The sequence below is a fragment of the Ambystoma mexicanum genome, chromosome 14 (genome assembly GCF_040938575.1).
Source record: "Ambystoma mexicanum isolate Mex_15411 chromosome 14, UKY_AmexF1_1, whole genome shotgun sequence".
Lineage (NCBI taxonomy): Eukaryota > Metazoa > Chordata > Amphibia > Caudata > Ambystomatidae > Ambystoma > Ambystoma mexicanum.
The window spans coordinates 422,670,557-422,691,564 of record NC_090940.1 but is presented as its reverse complement, the minus strand read 5'-3'; the positions used below and the strand labels follow the sequence as shown (position 1 = coordinate 422,691,564).

The 21,008-nt window shown below is 49.4% G+C and overlaps 1 protein-coding gene across 5 annotated transcripts in view; it reads left to right on the top strand.

Annotated features, from left to right (window-relative positions):
• The window catches only part of DLGAP5 (DLG associated protein 5), an 827,616-nt gene that overhangs the window by 651,317 nt on the left and 155,291 nt on the right, over positions 1-21,008 (top strand). For all 5 annotated transcript variants that reach the window (XM_069637597.1, XM_069637599.1, XM_069637595.1 and 2 more), the window contains exons 16-17: positions 487-559; positions 654-894. In XM_069637597.1, the coding sequence (XP_069493698.1) occupies positions 487-559; positions 654-894 (314 nt within the window). The remainder of the gene's footprint in view (positions 1-486; positions 560-653; positions 895-21,008) is intronic.

The following is a 21,008-nucleotide window of genomic DNA, read 5'->3' as shown; positions in this document are numbered from 1 at the left end:
CTGACCTTAATGAGGGGCTAGCATCTGACTGGAAATGGATACTAAATCAAGCTGACCCCATGTCAAAGGAAAGGATTGATTGGTAAACCATCGCCCATTTTTCATGCCCATCGAGCTAAAATGGAGAGCTCCTGAGGAGGAAGGGGGGCGTGAAGAGGGACAGACATTGTAGCAAAAACATATGCACTCGGTGCCAGCTCGTGTGCACACGTTGTAGAGAAGCACTTTCATGCCTAAATCGTATTACTGCAGTTTCTCCACTTTCGTATTTGGTAATGCGTTATGGGGCACCATTTGAAGAGCAGCGCTTGCCTCAACAGGGTATTCTGTACAGGGAGCATCTGGGACAAGTTTTAGCTGGGTGTCTTATCCATACCTTTAGATCGCTAAGATGGCCGAGGAGGGACACTGTAGTCTTATTGCATAAATCTACTAAAATGTTTGACTATGCTTCGAGCTCACAATACGTTTTTTGATTTCTTATAGTATTGCACAAGAGGATGAAGGGTTACCAATGACTAAAGACCTTGATTCTGTGGATTCTGCCCCTGTATCCAACGTGAGTAGCTGCTTCCATTTTCAGTCGTTCTCATGTTACTTGCTCTCCTGGTCTTTCAACCACTTTCCTCCCACTTCTCGTTTTTCTTGCCTAGAGTGCAAATGTAGCAGACATTGAAGAGCACTTACTTGCATCGAGAAGATGTAGTTCTGGATCCAGCCAATCACAAGAGCAGGATGATTTGGGGCTTGCCAAGAAAACTGCAGAAATTGCTGATGTGGATTCAGACTATTCGGAGATGCAAGACTTTGTGATGTGCAGTCCAGAAAACAATAATTGCTCCACACATATTGCAGTGGCAGAACACTCTGAAGTGTTGGAGAGTCATGAAAGAGGTTTGTTTATTTGTTAGTACAATGGGGGTGTCATGGTCAGCATTATGGCTCCTATAATGCATTGAAGAAAAGATAAAAATGTTAATGATACATATTCTGAAAAATGTCAAATGCCAGCAAGCCAGATTTTCCTAACATTCAAGTCCGTCCACATCTAGACTGAGAACTCCATGTCAGATATTACACCATTGTTTTCCCTCAAAGACCAGGCTTTCTTAAAAATAAAAAATGTAATTACGGCCAGCAAGCTATTGGCTGGCAATCGATCTATTATTCCAAGTACTTCAGTAATATCCAAAGAGCTTTGCCATAAGGGCACATAATAGAACATTAGTCCTATTCTCTTGCAACTGAAACCACCAGAACAGTTAAACAAGACCAAATTGGCAGTTAGAAACCAAGGCAGAAAATCAGCAGTGTCTCATAGCAATTTGCTATACAATTCTGTCGGTTTGCTAATTAAATGGAGTTGTTAGCTATTTAAATTACCCTGTTCAGTCACACCTCACCCTACATTTCTCATGCCCGCGGTGGGCTCTCCGCCGTCTTTTCTCTGTTCACTGCAAGTTCAAAGGGGCTCACGCAGACAGTGCAGCAGTAATCATCTCATCCACTCTTTAGTGCCAAATAATTGCGAACCAGAAGTAGTCTGGATAATACTTTTATTAAGCTAACTATATCCTGTCTGGCAAAGACTGGTTTGGAGATCATTTTATTTAAAAAGTGTAATTTGGCTGCAGGGAGTAATTAGGTTTGCAAGTAAATGGCTCCCCGTTGCCACATTTTCATCATTTATTTGGGTGCAAAAGTGCAGGGAAAAAGGTGGCCTGCACCTGTGCTTTCATGGCAAGTGGTGCTCACAATCAAACCCTTCTTGACATACTTGCATGTCACAGAGCGTTTGATTATAATTGTACACTCTGCCTGCCATGCAAATTGAGCGCACAGGCCTGCAGATGCTAACTTAGGTGCCCAGGCGACCGAAGTGAGAGGTGTGAAGAGCCCCATGCCGAGGATTGAAGCAGCAAAATAAGGTAAGCTACAAGACCTGGAGGAGCGCACCCACGATGAACTGGAGAGGGACACTGTGAGTAGGGGGGTGTACGTGATCGACCGGTGGTGATGATAAGGAGACACCGGCCGGTGAGGTCTGGAGGAAGGAACCCCAGGAAGGCCTGCTACATTGAAGACGGGAGCTGGGCCTACGTTCTGTCCCCATGATATGATATGTTATTTATAATGCGCTTAATACCCATAGATTTCGAAGCGCTGACCCGGGGATCGAACCTGTTGCTTCATGTTGTCTTGCTTCCAAGGGGAGCACGTTGCCCCTAAGCTATTCTCCCGAGTCAAGAGACAATGGCGACGCAGGGATCAGTGAGGATATTAAAGTCAGTATAGCGCAGCAGGACTAACGCAGGGAAGAGGAGCTGCTGCACGCTATACGTAGAGTTGTGCTTTGGGGCTGAAAAGCCAAACCCGGACTGGTGTCGAACGGGTCCTGCGGCGTGGATCCCCTGCAAAATGGTGAAGGCCAGTGATTTGGCAGTAGGAACCCCGCTGAACCAACACCCCCCCCCAAGACAGGCCTCACCCCCCACAGACAGGCCTCACCAATAGCCTGCGAGATTGAGTTGATAGAAGTTGACCAGCGCATAGGGGTGAGCACATGTGACAAAGTCCAAGGCCCAGACGGTGATCCTTGGTTGGGGGGCTCTAATCTGGACTCTGGGACGAAACGCAGCAGGATGGCAGCTGTCTCCCCTTTATTCATTAGCTCTCAGTGGACATACGTCGGAGCCTGGTGGGGGTGGAAAAGAAGCAGGAAGGCTTACCGGAGTCTAAAACTGCAGTAAATTAGGGGGGGGGGTGGCTCTTTTCCTCACATTAAGAAAGGGATTGACGGAGGTGCAGAGGGGAACAGCAGTGATTGAGACGGCAGAACCACTAAGCAGGTGGAATTGTTGGTCCATCTGGCTGAGGACCGGTGAAGGAAATTAATGTTGTGAACCCAGGACACCACGGGAGGTACTATGGCGTTGTCCTGGTCTGGGCTCTCTAAAAGAGGCGTGAGCCTTGGCGGATGTACTCTCCCCGACAGCCGTGACCCCAGACACACATGGTGATATAGCAGGGTGTCTTCCTTCAGAAGAGGACCCCGATGCACATTAAATCAGGTGCCGGCGGGAAAGACTCAAGAGTAGAGAGGTACTACACCACAAAAACAATACGTTATCCAATAGAGGGGGGAAAGTCCCATCAACTCGGTGTGGCACAGGAAAAGGAACTTGGAGGGCGCGGACCTAGGGGCCCCACCACCTCCCGGCAGTAGCAATAGTGAAGGGCCAACTGAAAATTAATAAAATGTAGACCCTAAAAATAAGCAGAAGAAACATAAGGAGACAAGCCGAGCAACCGAAGGTGCTGATATGCGGGGGGACTCTGGGTGGGTGACCCTGTATGCCCTTATGGAGGCAATTCAAGCCACTACGTCTTCCCCCGAGGGAAGTATTCAGGAGGTGTGGGTAGATTTGTCCCTGGTGAAAGCGGACCTCTGGAAGGTATGCGTAAGAGTCACAAAGGTGGAACTGAGTAATGTGGAAGACCTGCAACACCTCAAGAACCAGGTAGCTGGTCTGGTGGGAACGACCAAGACATTGGAATCAAGATCGAAGGACACAGAAGGCCGATCAAGATGGTGCAATACCTGCCTGGTGGGGATCCCTGAGAGAGGAAAGGCCTAGTGTGGAACACCTCATTCTGGAGACCCTGGGTGTGAAAGGACTGGCCAAATTCATCACGGTTAAAAGGGCACACAGGGTGCCGAGAGGAACGGTGGCAAAAATCTTGAATTTCAGACACACTAGCTTACAGACGTTTTTCCAGCCAAATTGAAGGTCATAGCGAGGTCATAGCAAGTGGGAAGTCATGGTTTTTTATTTCCGCTGAAGGTGTGGTCCAGGCTGGAATTGGCGCCGCAAGTTTTGGACTGCGCCAGATGGGGGAAGGGGTCGTGGGGGGGGCCTGTACAGGTCGTCGTAGTCGGGGTCTGAAGATTGATTGGGGAGAATTGGAGTAGAGGTTGGTAGATGGGAACCCGCGCTGCATCTGCAACACTAGCTAAAGTTCTTGTGGGTGGGAAGCGATAGATGATTGTAATCACTGGTTGGAAGGGGATGATGGGGGTCGGGGGCACCACTGGGCCAATGGTCGGTAATCCACGGGAGGGAGGTAAAGTTTGGACAGAATGGCTGGAGGGTCAAAAGTTGTGGGGAGGGGAAACCAGACCTGGATTTGAGATGGTCTGGGGTGGGGGGTTTTTAAGTTTGGCGGAGGTGGGGGGGACAACGGAGGGGAGAGAACAGAGGATAGGGTGGAGATGGAAGGGAGTGGGGGTGACTTGGGGAACCAGTTGGCGAAGTTGATTCGGTGGGAGTTGGTTGACTATACGGTAAGGGCAGGTTTGCCCTGTTGGTTGAAGTCTGTGACCGGGTTGACAAAGCAGAGTCAGAGGATATATAAAGGTCAGTGGATGTACAGAGGAGGGAGGGGATGTTTAAAAAAGTGTGAAAACGAAAGCAAGCCCAAACAGAGGAGAGAGAACAGTATGCAGTGGAAGCCCCCTGACATTAGAATACCAAGGAGAGGCGGAGCGGAGTGCAGCCCCAGAGCCCACGCCACTATGAGAAGCAGGGAGGGCAATTCGGAGACTCGAGAGGACCAGTGTAACAGACAGCAGGAGAACTGTTGTGATGGAATTGGAGGAACCGACAGACTGGGTGGCATGACGAGAGGTGCACTGGTAGGCCTTGGTGCCTTCCTTGCTACGCTGAACCCTGGATGAGAGGAACAGTGAAAAGCTACCACCAGCTGCTGTTTGTGAAACTCAACTAATTGCACACCGGAGCTCCTGAGACAAACCAGGGATAAAAGGAAATTAACCTATCAAAGCAGGAGCCGAGCCCTGCAAAGTCACTGTGGCAACTATCAAGGCTGCCTTACTTGCCAGACATTTCCAGAAAATGTGGTTCAGGGTGGGTCCCCATCCTGCAATGTCTTCGACCAGAAGCTTTTGCAATGCTCAGAGAAAATGAACCCAGCAGGCTCGAGTCCTGCACAGGGCCGTCCTTCCATTTCTGACCTCAGTGGCAGGGCACCTATACTTAATTACTAAATCAATGAAGACCAATGGGTTCTTTCAAATGGAATGTGTCCTCCCACGTATTCCTTATCTTTGATAAATCCATTTCCAGCTTGCTGGCCTTGTAATTTTTTTTCAGTAGAGGGCGCTGCGCGTCAACGTCCCTCGAAGGCCTCCATATCGGCGCCAACGTCACCATAGGTATAAAAGGTCTCGCGCGGTGTCCTTTGCTCAGTTCTGTATTTCCGCGCTTCGTAAGCCTCAGACGTAACGCTCAGTGTGAAGACGGATTTCTGAACTCTGTCCTGGAGGGGCAGAGGTTCAGAAGGCCAGCCTAGTTTCTTGGAACAGGGTATCCTCTGGACAAGCCAGACTAATCAGGGTAGCGATCGCGGCGGTCAAGACTAGGTCTCAAGAGGGGTGAGGGTGACTGAAAGCCCGCAATAAGCACACAAAGCAAGGACACTTACAAATTACTCCAAGCAGGTGTTATATTAAAAATATATACACATTTATTACAAGGCCTTTGTAACATTGACCGTAGTGAGAAATCGCAAAAAAAAAAGTAATCCACACATACCAAACCAATACAATATATAAACAAATACAAACGAGTAACGAGTTACACGCACAAAATGTGTAGACCACCTAGATGGGGAGGAAAACAGGCAGTGCGAATAATAATTAGACCCAGTCCGCCTTCAGAGGCAACTAACTAAAAGGAAGTCCAAGCCCTACGAAGAGTGGAGCCTTGTGCTCAAAAGTACCTGCACACGCTGGTGCCAACGGGCAAAAAGGGGAGTCTCTTCGAGGGAATCAGGCAGTTTAGTTCGGTGAACAAATGAAGATGAACAGAGCTCCGCGACTCAAGAGCAGCCTCCACTGTGGGCAGAAGCAGAGCGCGAGTACGGAAAGGCGTGCTGTTAGACACAGCAGGGAAAAGCTATGGGCTCCTGCAGGAGGGCGACCAGTTCCTAGCGATGCTACTCACCGGTCCCCTATGCAAGCAGACCCAGGCTTCTCCGCGTCAGTTTCAGTGCTGGCAGGTTCAGATACGAGCAGGGGACGTCTCAGCGTCGTGTAGATTCCGCAGCAGCAGGAGTTGATGTCCCAAACGCAGTGAACCCGCACAGTTTGTTACCACAGCAGGGCAACGGAGCGGCCGGGTGTATTTCAGCCAAATGTATACTACTCTCTTCAGACCTGGGAATGCCAAGTGTACGAATCGTGCGAGAGTGACAAGGACTCGTAATACAACACAACCTGACGGCGGTTACAGAGCAAGACTCCTGGGTAGGCTGGTCAGTCTGCTGGATGGCCCAGAGACACTTCCGAAGGCTTACGTGCAGGAGATGGTGAAAATGCTGAGAATAGTTCCCACTATTCCAAGGGTTGAAGTACCAGTACAGGCCTTCTCGTTCGATCTGAGGTAGTAAGGGTTTCACAAAGCGACAGCAGTGCAGAGGAGCAGTCCTTCCGTGGGTCACCAGAGATTCCTCGGTTCAGCCTCGTGGTTGCAGGATACTTGGCTCCTGTATTCCTTTGTTCGTGAGAACTCAGGAGATCGACATGGTAGTGGCGTTTCCAGCCCCCTCTTATCCACGGTTCCCTTCGCACCAAAACGGAGGGGACCCAATGGGAGATCCGCTCATAAAACACTCACACCATATGTGGACCTATCACGGACCACGGGGGTCCCAGGCATTCACGCCACCCTAGACTCTCTGGCGCCCAGGATGTGTATTGGGATCTGACATCCCAGCCCCCATCCTGGAGGCACACACAAGGCCTGTAGAAGCCCGCGAAAGCATCTGTTTCTAGGGCCTGTAGAAGACTAGAGACCCAGGAGAGCAGTAACTTGGCTTACAGTGCCCTCTTGTGCCATGTTGCGCAAAAGCTGCAACATGATAACGAAACTACGGAAAACGTTTCCCGGTACTGACTGTCTTAAGGGCATGTCGGTTTCCCTGTAAGAATGGAGCGAAAGCCCAGAGGAGTGCGGCAGAAGGCCGCACTTCTCTGGCAAAGTGTAGATCATGGTGAAAACAGGAAAAAGTTTAGGGGTTGCCACATGGAAGGAAAATTACCCACAATTAAGAAATCTTTCCCAACACTCTGTTCCTCAGAGAATCTTTGAACTGAATTTCCGTGAAGAAAATCTTCAATCTACGATGGCCTCTTCATCAGCTTCGACGCCCCGTTCCTTTTTTTGTTGTTGTAATCTATAGTTTACAAAGAAACCTTTATTACACAAAGTAGTCCATAACAGAAGACAGAACAAAAAAAGAGAAAACTAAATGGAACAAAGCCTGAAATTCATCACAGGCAGCATTAGCATTTTCCAAAGTAATAACTTCAGAAATACAGGCTTCACCGGATTTCATTGTAAACTGATCGAACGGACAAAGTTAATAGATCATATCCTTCTATTATGGAATAGATGGTCACATTAATGTCTTGCCTATATAGTCCACTACTGCACAAGTTTACCTTGTGTTATGTCCAGAGAGAATCGTACACCACCACTCAATGTTATTCAAAGGAGCCAGGTTTCTTAAGAACAAGGACCGCTGAGGTGAGCTACATGAGCATCCTATAATCAAGTGATCCGGTTTAAAAAAATGCAAGGATTGTGGCAAAAATGTCTTTGAATGATCCTCAACGGGTCTGCCTATGGTGCCTGGGCCCAGAGCACCCGTGCTCGGAGTGTGAGGTATGTATGTCTATGACGGCGAAAGCCTTGAGGGAGCGTAGGGGGGGAAGCTGGAAAAAGCTAAGACCGTTAAATCTTCTACCCCTTCGAAATTGTCCTCGGGTGAGTTGAGACATTAGTCTCCTCGTCAAAGGAGAAAACATTCCCACTCGAGATCGCGTAGTGGTTCTCACCACTCATTTAAATCAAGACACAGCAAGAAGAGGCGCCGTAGATTGCCCTCCTCTTCATCCTCCAATTTGCCAGAGTCACCTGCCCCACAAAACACAGTTCTCTGGCTGAGTGCGAAGAATTTCGCTTGAAAATGTTAGAGATTTTCAAGAATGCGGTCTTGCCCCTCTCGGAGACGCCTAGAAGTGATACCCCGGGTAAAAAAAACCTGATAAAAATAAGTGCTGTGCGTCGTCTACCTTGGCAAGGCAAAATCCTTGAGCGTCACAAACCCTCCAGTAGACACAAGGCCTCTTTGCATAAGACGTGGACTACACCTTCGAAACCCACGACTGCATCATCGCCGTCGTCGATAAAAGAAAATGTATCGCAACCTCATGCCCCGTCCGCACCACCCGCATCCGAGGCATCGAAGGGTCCTTCGAAGATGTTGAAGATGGCATCGACTCAATCGAGTAAAATACCAATTCTCTCGACAACATCGAGACCATCCTAGAGTATATCGACGCCCTTTATTATGTCGAGACCCATGACGTCTACATCGACAACTCCAACTCTTTCTCAAGCAGTGATGACCAGTATGGCCCCTTCACTTGAAATGGGTTTCACACCTCTCCCACGCTCTTGATTATTTCAGTGCTTTATCTTCTATTTATGAGGAAGGGGAAGACTCTGGTTCAGGAAAACATTTTGGTTTACAATCCACAAGACCTGCTCTACCAGAAGAGCTGATATCAGAAGAGGTCAGACTGAGAGAGCTGCAAGATTCTTTACAGGAGGCGAGTGGCATAGATATATCTCCAGAGGTAGATTTCAGCAAACCAGAGCCTGGTGACCATGCAGAGGTATCTTATAGATCACTTAAGGGTAGAATAATGGAGTTCATGGGGTGGTCAACACCCACTTTTCACCAGGATGACTTAACAGACCTCTTAAATAAGGGATCTCAGGAAGACCTTAGTTCCTTTCCATGCAGCATTACAGATAAGTGACTGCAAAGTTGGAGACTCCGTAAGTAATTCCTGCAGTTAATTAAAAAAAACTCTCTGCGAAATACACAACGTCTGTTTCAGACCCTCTATTTATCAAAGCATCCGTCCCCAGAGAGTTTAGTAGTCCAGGCTGCGACTTCATCAGGCAGACAATCGGCATACCCCAGAATACTGCAGGATCGAGACAAGAAATTTGATGCCATGGCCAAAAAGGTCTTCTCGGCATGCAGCATGGCTCTTAAGTCAGATAACAGCTAACGCCACTTGCATGCTGGCGAGATTCAGCCACACCCTTTGGGAGTGCGCTTCAACTGCGGCTGACCGTCTCCCAGAAGGGGAGGAACGAGACACATTCTTGAATATCAAGGACCGGAAGGATGCGATTCGAGTCCCTCCAAACAGGTCTCGACTCTGCTGACAGCATCAGCAGAGCCATGGCGGCCAGTACCACAATCCGCAGGTTTGCGTGGTTGCAGAAATCTGGTTTTGCTCCTGATGTGCAAGCCAGACTTCTAAATATGCCCTTTGATGGCACCTCTCTATTTGGCAAAAAGGCTGACAATTTGGGGAAATTGCAAATCTCCAAAGTGGCAGCCAGATCCCTTGGAGCTGCAATTCGTTAAACTCCAAACCGCCCCAAAGGTATGTCCTAGAGGGGAAAAGCCTTTCCTTTTTACTCTGCATTTGGAAAAGGCAGAGGGCAGCCAGCTCAAAGGGGCCAGAGACGTTTCACCCATAGTGGACGGAGAAAAGGTACCAAGCCTGCATCAGCAGGTGCTGCCTTGCCTTTAACATCTGTATTTTACAAAAAAGGGGAAGCCCCCTGCGTGTTCAGTGAGAGTTCGGGGCAACACAAAAAATAAACACGGGGTTGTAACTCTCACTATCATAAGACCAAACAATTTATGGTCTAGGTTAATATATTAATTTTCCCAAACAATGAATGTTCTGCTTCTTGAGAAGTCAGAAAAAAATACGAAACTTCCAGAGTGAACAATTAGGGCAAACTACATGTATATATTTAGTCATACATATTGTTTATTAATGTAAACAAAAAAAGGGAAGTTTAAAATGTTTTCATTATACATTGAATTTAAGTAAAGAGTAATGGTTCTGAACAGTGCCATGAAAATGTACACATAAAATATTCAGACAAAAACTTAAACAAAGTGAAAACAAAAGAGTGACCACTTGAATGGTTAATGTTTACAAACAGGATAATTCAAGATATAAATGCAGTAAAGGGTAAAGAAACAAAGGAAAAAAATACTTTCATATTAAAGCAAACAAAATGCACAATTAAAATCAATGTTTGAAATACTGAATCAAACTTTCTTGTGGACAAAGGTACCTATCCTTTGTATGTACTCATGATCAGCATTTGATCATGTTTTGAATAAAGCTGCCTACGTGTCAGTTTTTAAACTGTAGATAGATAATGCATACACAGAGCCCCAGTTTTACAATCAAAAATACATGGGCTGTGCTAAGGGCACGTTTCGGCTTGTGGCCATTAATGTTGGCATTGATTGAAGAGCCTTCCTCAGGGCAATTGGATCCTGTATAGAACACAGGGCAGTGCAGAGATTTCAGCCTATGGGGTTTGGCGGTGGCAGATTCCTTTACAACCTGCGTCTGCAAGGTCAGAGTCTTCGAGTAGGGACCCGATTTCAGGAGCAATGTTTTGGCACTCTAGCGGCCAGGGGTGTCGGCATCCGATTCATCACGCTCCCGCTCTGCCCCTCGTCCCCGCCTCTTCAAGGTTTCCTGTCGACTCTGTTTGTGCCTCCGTCTCTGGCGGCCCCTACCCGCTCTGTATCACAGCCTCGGCTGTCCAGGCGTGCCCCGGCCCGGTCAGTCCCCGCCTACGGTCCGTATCAGCCTCGGTCTCTGAGAGCCGCAGAGAAGCTGCCGTTGCTGCTGTAAACACCGCCTCCTCTTCCTCCTCTAACATCTGTGTCAGCCGCGCCAAAACCCCTCTGAGGTCTAGCCCCACAACACCAGTAGGAGGCAGGTTAACTCAACATCTGACAGAATGACAGGCTATTACTTCAGAAGCTTGGGCATTGGAGACAATTGCCCAAGGTTTACTACCGGCCTTTCCTACACACTGTCATCCACCGGGGAACAACTCTTTGATGTTTCCAGATCCGTTCCTTATGCAGGAGATTGTAGAACTGCTAGAGAAAGGTGCTATAGAACAAGTACCTGTAGCAGAGAGGAACAAGAGTTGGTACTCCCAATACTTCCTAATACCGAAAAAGGACAGAGGAATGAGACCCATCTTGGACTTGCAGGAATTGAACAAATTCCTCAAAGACAAGTTCAAGATGGTAACCCTTTCTCAGATCCTTCAGGCCCTCCAGTTTCTGGATTGGCTGGTATCTCTGGACCTTCAGGATGCTTGCTTTCATGTGCCTATCCATCTCAAGCACAGAAAGTACCTGAGGTTCGCCATTGGCAGTTATCACTAGCAGTTTTGAATTCTGCCATTTGGGCTGACCTCCGCCCAAGGGTCTTCACCAAGCTAAGGGCGGTTGTGGCAGCAAGTCTGAGGGGAGGGATTCATGTCTACCCCTATCTGGATGACTGGTTGATCAGAGCAGTGTCCCCGGAACAAGCTCTGATTCATCTAGATTGTTTGCCACTTCCTCCACAAGTTGGGGTTTCCCCTCAACTTAAACAAATCACACATACCATCACACAAACTTCAGTTCATTGGACCAGTCCTGGAAACATCCCTGGGAAAAGCCTCGCCACCAGAGGTGAGGGCTCAAGATATTTTTCAGATGGTGAACAGATTTCAAAATGCCCAGTGTCTACCAGCCTTCAACTTTTTGAGGTTGTTCGGCCTCATCGCAGCCTGCATTTTTCTAGTGCCAGAGGCTCGTCTGAGAATGAGATCTTTCCAGGGGGCTCTAAGAACCCAATGGTAGCAATTCTTAGGGAAGATATCAGATCTCCTACAAATCCCGAACAGAGTAGCGAGAGACCACCAGTGGTGGGCCTGTCGGGAGAACATCTTAAGGAGAACTTTTTTGGCAACCATGTCTGGAGATAACAGTAGTGACGGACGCCTCACTCACGATGTGGGGAGCCCATGCCAAAGACTTAACCATTAGCGGTCGTTGGTCTCCATCCATCGGAGTCCAGACTACACATCAACCTATTAGAGCTGAGAGCAATCGGGCTAGCACTGAAAGCTTTTCTGCCATCAGTACAGGGAAAAAATGTTCTGATAATGACCGACAACACAGTGACCATGCACTACCTCAACAAGAGGCATAGGATCACTGCCACTGTGCAGAGAGGCAGTGCAGCTCTGGTTCTGGGCAATACAGGAAGGAATCTCTCTATCGGCAGCTCACCTATCCGGAGAGAAGAACACGGCAGCGGAGGCTCTGAGCAGGCAGACCTAGTCTCCCATGAGTGGGAACTAACTCTGGAAGTCCTTCAAGAGATCTTCACCCTTTGGAGAACCCCTCAGGTGGATCTGTTCACAACGAGTGTCAACAAGAAATGTGAACAATATGCTCAAGGGAATTTCCTCGGGAGGAGCTCTAGGAGATGTTTGTGGTGGACTGGGCGTTTCCACTTCTATATGCTTTTCCTCCAGTCCCTGTTATTCCTCATGTAATAAGGAGGCTGAGAAGATTCCGGAGATCCAGGATTCTTTTTGCCCCGGATTGGACCAGGAGGACATGGTACCCGGATCTTCTAGACATGTCCATCTGTCCTCCAATTAGTCTTCCACAAAGAGAGGATCTTCTCTCGCAAGAGGAGGCTCTGGTTCTCCATCTGGATATCGGCACTCTCAACCTTCACGCATGGTTTCTGAAAGGTTTGAGCTACAAAGATTGGGACCTGCCGGATGACGGAATGGAGGTGTTGCTTTCGGCCAGAAGACCTTCAACCAAATCATTATACTGCTGCTGTTGGAACAAATTCTGCAGCTGGTATAGAGGGAATATGTATCCTTTTTCATGGAATACACTGATGGTGTTATTTTTCCTGCTATACTTAGCAAATTTAGGCCTTCAAGTTGGCTCAATCAAGGGTTACCTTGCTGCGCTATCCATCTACAAATGCACGGCTGAGGAACCTTCATATTTTAAAATGCCTCTAGTCATTCAGTTTCTGAAAGGGTTGGCTGATGTCTATACACCCCCCCCCCCTTGACTCCGTTTTAAGTTCCCCTGTGTGATTTTAAATCTAGTTTTAAAATTTCTAATGGGCACTCCCTTTGAGCCTCTCCATTCCTGTCCATTAAGGTTTCTCTCTCAAAACCGTTTTCCTAGTGGCTATAACTTCTGCCAGAAGAGTGAGCGAGCTACAAGCTTTATCTTGCAAACCTCCACATACCCTTTTCCACAATGATAAAGTAGTTCAAGTGAATCCTAATTTCCTCCCAAAGGTTGTCTCAGAATTCTATATCACACAAAAATAACCTTGCTTTCATTTTACCCTCCTCCTCATCCAGGGAAAGGGGAAGAGAGATTGCACAGGCTGGATCCAAAGCGTGCTTTGAGTTTTTGCATCAGCAGATTTGCAAGAATTAGGCAAGCAGACCAGTTTGTGGGATATGCAGGACATAAACTAGGCCTAGCCATCACCAAAGAGACCATCTCAAGATGGATAATTTGAACTATCCTAGAGTGCTATAAATTGCCAGGAAAAGACCCTCCTCAACACCTCAGGGCCCATTCAACCAGGGGTATCGCAGCCTCGTCCTCTCCTGAGAGGCGTTCCAATAAGACATCTGTGCAGCTTCCACATGATCGTCTGCACATACCTTTACCAAATTCTACAGTCTAGATTCCTCCACTTGCCAGGAGACTAAATTTGGGAAAGCTGTCTTGCACTATGTGCACACTCGGACCACATTAATTTTACTCCCACCTCCATTTTTCATTACTGCTTTGGGAGTCTATCAAAGATGAGGAATACGTGGGAGGACACAATCCTTTCGAAGAACTTACCAACTGTGACGTTCTTTCGACTGGATGTTCCTCTCAAATATTCCTAATCGCCCCTCCTATCCTTCCCTGCATTAAAACTTCCCTTGTAATTGCAGCCTACTCTCCAAGGGGACTAGCCATCTCATCCTGGGCAAACACAGCACCTCAAACGGAACTGAGCAATGGGGTATCGGGTAATAATATTGCCATATATATGGTCGCCGTAAATAAGATCGCCGGGAAAATGTCATGGCAATATTATTTCGGTGACCATATATATGGGGACAGGAGCAAATAAAATTAACAAAAAAAAGTTTGGGGGTTGCGGGGCTGTCCCCCGCATGTTCCATGCAATAATGTCGCCACAAAAAACTGCCATTTTTCAGCGAGATTTTTGCATGGCGAGATTTTTGTGGCGACATTATTACATGGAACCAGCAACGGGCGCTGCGCTAGAGACTATACCTATGGTGATGTCACCGATACGGATTCATTCAAGGGACGTCGACACGTAGCGCCCTCTACTGAAAAAAAGTCTGAGGCCAGCAAGCTGGAAATGGATTTATCCGAGATGAGGAATACGTGGGAATAACGTTAGTTGGTAAGTAACTTGTTCTTCTTTGATAGACCAAGATCACACCCTAGAGCTTGTTCAGACTGCCTCAACCCCAATCTCCCTGCTGCCCTGTTGGAAAAGCTCCTTCATTCACTTGAGTTGGAAGTAATAGCTCCTCTCCAAAGAAGCTATAGAACCATTACCGTGCTCCCAATCGTATCGGAGTATGTACTCGCGGAATTTCCTGATGTGAAAAAAGCCATTTGGGTCATCCAATTCCTCTTATCAGTTGTTTGAGATGGTCATGCAGCAGAATATACTGCACAAACTGGCCAAGGGATGAAAGCATTACTTCCACATCCACCATAGTCATTGCAAATGTATGCTTTTTGAACAAAGTTCACCCCTTAGACCTAAACTCTGCCCCAAGGGTGCATTTACGAAATGCCTTGCCCTAGCCATGGTGCTCCTCTGGAAATCTGGTCGATGGGTCTTCACCTATCTGGATGACTAATTAATCATGACACTAACTTGCAAACTTAGCCTGCAACACACAATAGCCATGATAGTCTTGGGGAATTTCTTGTAATTGAGAGAGAAGCCCAATGACCCTGTCACGGCAAATGCAGTTTCTGGGGACAAGACTTGACTATTCATCTTCCCTTGCCATCCAGTCAACCGACAGGGTCAAGACTATATTTTAGGGTTCAAGCATTGTCCTGGCAACAAGTTTCATTAGTCCCTCTTGGGCATGATGCCTTATTAGGGAGAATTCTCATAAATGGTTAATTTCCCTTACCTACTGAGTCCCTCAGCAGCTTTGCTGAATTTCTAGGATTTATTTTTTTCACCTGGTAAGAGTGAGCCTTTTTTCCCACTCTTGCATGCGTTTTGCTATGTGTATTTCTACTTTGTGATATCTTGGGCACTGGAGCCTCACCTACTCCATGGCACCATATTTTTCCATGTGTTACACAGCACCTTCAGTGCAGTGACACAGGGTTGTCTTTTAGACTTCCCACCAATTCTATTTTTTAGGGCTGACTACTGTCCCCCAGAAAAGATAAAGTTGCCATTAACTTTATTTAGTCACTTTTACCACAGACCCAGTACACCCCATCTTACATGGAGTACTGGAAAGGGTTAATTCTCATCCCTTTTTGACTGCGTCTCTTGGAGCATTATTTTGCTCCCTTTACATCAAGACTTGGCTGGTGCAGTAGTATCTACCCTATTTTTATACCGCAGTTATCTTAACCATGGTATTGTTTTAGGTTATTATGTTAGCCTCAAACATAAACCCGCTTGACCATATAGATTTTATTACGGTTCCGGCTGGGTTTATTCGCCATTTCTTTTTGTAAATGTCTTTCAAGGGGATTGGGTCCTCTGGACGTATTCCATATCTTTGACAGGTAATGTCCACAGCTGTGCTGCTTCGGAAAATCTTTGGCTCCTGCGTCGATGCGCCGCGCCCAAGGACCACGGCCGACGTAACCCGGTGTGATGAGTAGGACGCACGACGCCCATAGCCTCAGTTCTGTTTTTTCCGTGAACGTGTTCGCTTTGTGAATCGCGGTACGCCTCGACTCGTTGGAGTTTGCTGTTTTCAATTCTCGGTTCGTTGAACCTGTTCGGTTTGTTGTGAAGACCTATTCGTGGCGATGTCTACTTCGTCTTCAACCCCGCGTCCGGGCTTCAAGAAATGCGGGGACTGTGGGTCCAAGATGTCGGTCACGGACTCGCACGACACCTGCCTCTGGTGCCTTGGGGAGGCCCACGATAGGGACGACTGTCGATTGCCAGTCGCTCACGGCAAAGGCCTTGCGGGAACGCAAGAAGAAGCTGTCGGTAGGCCGGGTGTCTAAGCCCCGGAAGTCGAGGTCTGTGGGGCTTTCGACGGATGACTCGAGGGGCGACTCTCTGCGTCGTCAAGTCCAGTGGGTCTCCTTCCAGGAGTCGGTCTCGCCACTCCTCCGCCTCTTCAAGGCATTCCCGGAAGCGCCGGCAGCGGGTCGCTTATCCCTCCATGCAAGCGACACCGGAGGAATGGGCTTCCTTCGGGAAGCATCTTGAATCGCAGGGCACCGGTCCGGCCGCGCCTCCGAGTGGGGTCGGCACCGCTCGCGCGAGAGGTCCCGCTAGGACAAGGGATGCCATGCCACTCGACGCGCTCGAGACCGCGTGATCCTGTGCCGTCTTCGAAGAAGACGACGCCTGTGGTGCCAAGGTCGTCAACTATTTCTCAAGGCTCCGCCTCTGAGGGGGTCGTCGTCGCCTAGGTCGTCAAGACACGCTCGGAGCTCTGGCTTCGAGGCCTGTGTCGACACTGCCGATGCTGGCGGCGCTGCAGCTAATGTTGACGCAGATTCGCTCGATGTCGACGCCTTTTCTGTCGCGCCGACTCGTTCGGCGCCCTCGACGCCTTTGGAGGTGGTGTCGGAGGGGCCCCGTGGCACGGGGTTTGCCCCTAGAAAGGCTCTGGCTAAGGTCAGGCACTGCTTTGGTCCCAGAGGTCTTCCTCTCCCCGCCTGGAGTATATTTCAGAGGGTGATGAAGGCTCCGACGGCTTGGTTTCAGTTCCAGATGAGCTTATCTCGGGCCATAGCCAGTTTGATGACCTGAGGCAGTCACTGCATGATGCCAGTGGACTGGACACCTCTCCGGAGGTGGCATTTTGTAGGCCGGAGCCTGGCACTCATGCCGATTCTTCATATCGGCGCCTTATGTCTCGGGTCACCGAGTACTTGGGTTGGTCAGCTCCCCCAGGGGAGTTCGTTCAGGATGATCTCACGGACATCCAAGATCTCGGTCCCCCCCACTGACCCGGTTTTGCCGTTTCATATGGCTCTGCAGAGAAGGGTGGAGGCGGCTTGGACTGCTCCGGAGAGTCTCCCGGCAGTGGGCAAGTCTTTGTCGCGAAAATACCGTCCAGCCAGTAGCGACCCCTGCTACTTGTCCGGGCACCCCACTCTGAGGAGTTTGGTGGTGCAGGCGGCTACGGCCCCGGCAAAGCAGGCGTCGTATCCTACCAACCCTCCGGATAGGGACGACAAACGTTTTGACGGCTGGGCGAAGAAAGTGTTTTCTTCAGGGGGTATGGCGCTTCAGGCGGCCAACTCCATATGTGCCTTGTCTCGTTTCACACACACTCTGTGGAACTGTGTTGCATTAGCGGCTGAACATGTTCACGAAAGGGATGGTTTCCTTGCTATGGTTTAGGATGGCAAGGATGCCATGTGTGAGGCTGTTCAGTCGGGTTTGGACTTGGCAGATTGTCAGCCGGTCCATGGCGGCGAGCACCGTAATGCGCAGGTTTGCGTGGTTGCGGAAGTCTGGGTTCGCTCCTGATGTGCAGTCCCGGCTCCTCAACATGCCCTTTGACGGTGAACACCTTTTTGGCAGCAAGGCTGACGAGATCCTTGAGAGGTTGCAGACCTCCAAAGCTGCAGCGAAGTCGTTGGGCGCTGCAGTTCGCCAACCTCCGCCTTTTCGTCCTAGGGGACATCAATGGAGGGGAGGTTCCTTTCTCTATTACTCGTCTTTCAGTAAAGCGAGGGGAGCTGGCAGTGAAAGAGGCCATCGTAAGAGTGCCAGAGGTGGAAACAAAGGTACTCGAGGTGCCAAGGCCGCTTGGGCATTTGCCTCTTTGCCCTCAAGCAACGCTGCAGCCGCTACCATTTAGTCATGAGGCCAGGTCCCATGGTTCACTGGTTGGGGGAAGGCTGGCGCAGCATCTTGCAGAGTGGCACACCATTACTTCGGATCTGTGGGTTCTGGAGAACATAATCCACGGCTGTCTTCCTTTTCGGCAGAGGCCTCACGACAATCCACCAGGGAGCCTCTCTTTGAAGAGTCTGGATCCGCTCCTTGCGCAGGAAATTCAAGCCCTGCTGGAGAAAGGCGCCATAGAACTGGTGCCTGTAGCGGAGAGGAACTAGGGATGGTATTCCCCTTATTTTTTGATTTCGAAGAAAGATTGGGGGTGTGGGGGGTGATTGAGACCCATCATGGACTTGCGCGGTTTGAACAAACTCCTCAGGAAGGACAAGTTCAAGATGGTTACTCAAGTCCTCCAGGCCCTTCAACTTCAGGACTGGTTGGTGTCTCTGGACCTCAAGGACGCTTACTTCCATGTGCCAATCCATCCCAAGCACAAGAAGTACCGGAGGTTCGCGGTTGGCGACTCGTACTTTCAGTTATGGTCCTGCCGTTCGGATTGACCTCCGCCCCGAGGGTTTTCACCCAGCTCATGGTGGTGGTGGCAGCGCATCTCAGGCAACGGGGGATTCACGTCTACCCCTATCTGGACGATTGGTTGATCAGGGGGAGCTCTCCCGAGCAAGTCCTGGATCATCTGTCCATCACCTGCCACTCCCTTCACAGGCTGGGCTTCTCCCTCAATTTAAAGAAGTCCCATTTGACACCAACGCAGCGGCTCCAGTACATCGGAGCAGTGCTCGACACGTCCCTGGGGCAGTGTTTTCCTCCTCAGGTGAGGGCTTTTCACATTCAGCAGATGGTGAACGAGTTTCAATTTGCCCAGGATCTCCCAGCGTCCAAGTTCTTGAGACTGCTCGGCCTCATGGCATCCTGCATTCTTCTGGTGCCAGAGGCTCGTCTGCGGATGAGATCTTTGCAGTGGGCACTCAAGCTCCAGTGGTCTGTCCTCCGGCAGGCTGTCGGACCCTGTTCAGGTGCCACCCTCGGTAGCCCGGGACCTTCTGTGGTGGGCCGTCGAAGGCAATCTGATGAAGAGGGCCCCATTTTTGGCTGCCCTGGCCGGAGGTGACGATCGTGACGGACGCATCCCTCACGGGATGGGGAGCTCATGCCAACGAGTTGACAGTCAGCGGTCGTTGGTCTATGTCGGAGTCCAGACTCCATATCAATCTGTTGGAGATGAGGGCCGTCAGGCTAGCCCTGAAGGCTTTTCTGCCGACTGTGCGTGGAAAGAGTGTCCTGATTCTAACGGACAACACGGTGGCCATGCACTACCTCAACAAAAAGGGGGGGGGCAGGGTCACTTCCGCTGTGCAGGGAGGCGATGCAGCTCGAGTTCTGGGCCATCCAGCAGGAAGTTTCGATCTCGGCTGTTCATCTGGCTGGAGACAACGAGACGGCGGACGCTCTGAGCAGGCAGAGCACGATCTCTCACAAGTGGGAGCTGGCTCAGGAGATTCTCCTGGAGATCTTCGCCCTTTGGGGGACCCCTCAAGTGGATCTCTTTGCCTCCAGTGCCAACCGGAAGTGCGAAAGGTTTTGCTCGCGGGAATTTCCTCCAAAAGGAGCCTTAGGAGACGCGTTCGTGGTGGAGTGGTCATTCCCACTGCTGTGCGTGTTTCCTCCAGTCCCCGTCATCCCGCAAGTGCTACGGAGGTTCGGTTCCCGGATGATCCTCATTGCTCCGGCGTCGGCCCGGAGGACGTGGTACCTGGACCTTCTAGACTTGTCCATCTGCCCTCCACGTCGTCTTCCTTACCGAGACGATCTGCTCTCACGGGAGGGGGTCAGGTTCTCCATCCAGAGGTCATATCCCTCAATCTTCACGCTTGGCTTCTGAAAGGTTGAGGTATAAGGATTGGGACCTCCCTGAAGACGTGATGAAGGTGTTGCTCTCGGCCAGGCGGCCGGCAACAAAGTCTTGGTGCCGTTGGAGAAAGTTCTGCGACTGGTGCAGAGTTCAGAATGTGGATCCTTTTGAATGTGACATTCCCATGGTTCTCTTTTTTGCTTTCTTTGGCCCACAGGGGCTTGCAAGTGGGGACCATTAAAAGTCACCTGGCGGCGCTGTCCATATTTAAGCGCTCGTCTGAAGAGTGTTCCTATTTTAAGATTCCTTTAATTTCGCAGTTTTTGAAAGGGCCGACTAATGTGTTCCCTCTGTCACCTTTTCTGGTGCCAGGTTGGGATTTAGTGAGTTAGTTAAAGGCTCTTTCAGTTAAGCCACCCTTCACTGTTTCAGAAGGACAGAGTTGTCCTTAGAGTTCGTCCTTCTTTTCTTCCGAAGGTGGTTTCGGAATTTCATTTGAGCCAGAAGATTGTTCTTCCGGCGTTCTATCCTCCTCCGCATCCTGGTAAGGAAGAGGAGAGGCTCCATAGGCTTGATCCTAGGAGAGCGTTGAGCTTTTATATTCCACGCATGTCCCGGGTCAGAGTGGACAATCAACTTTTCATTGGTTACGCTGGAAAGCGTTTGGGACAAGCTGTGACGAAACACTGTCTCGTTGGATTATTTTAGCTATCTCCGAGTGTTACCGCTTGGCGGGTAAGGACCCTCCGGCTGGCTTGCGGGCCCATTCTACCAGGGGAGTGGCTGCGTCTACTGCCCTGCAGAGGGGAGTTCCTATTTGTCACATCTGTGATGCAGCCACTTGGGCTTCAGTACATACTTTTGTACGTCACTACTCCCTCGATTCCATCAGAGGGCAATATCTGGTCTTTGGCAAGGCAGTTCTCTATTCCGCAATTTGATTGGGCATGCTAAATTTGTAGTCTAAATTCTTTCCCACCTCCTTGCTTGGTACTGCTTTGGGAGTCTGTCATAGATATGGAATACATTGGAGGACCCAATCCCCTCGAA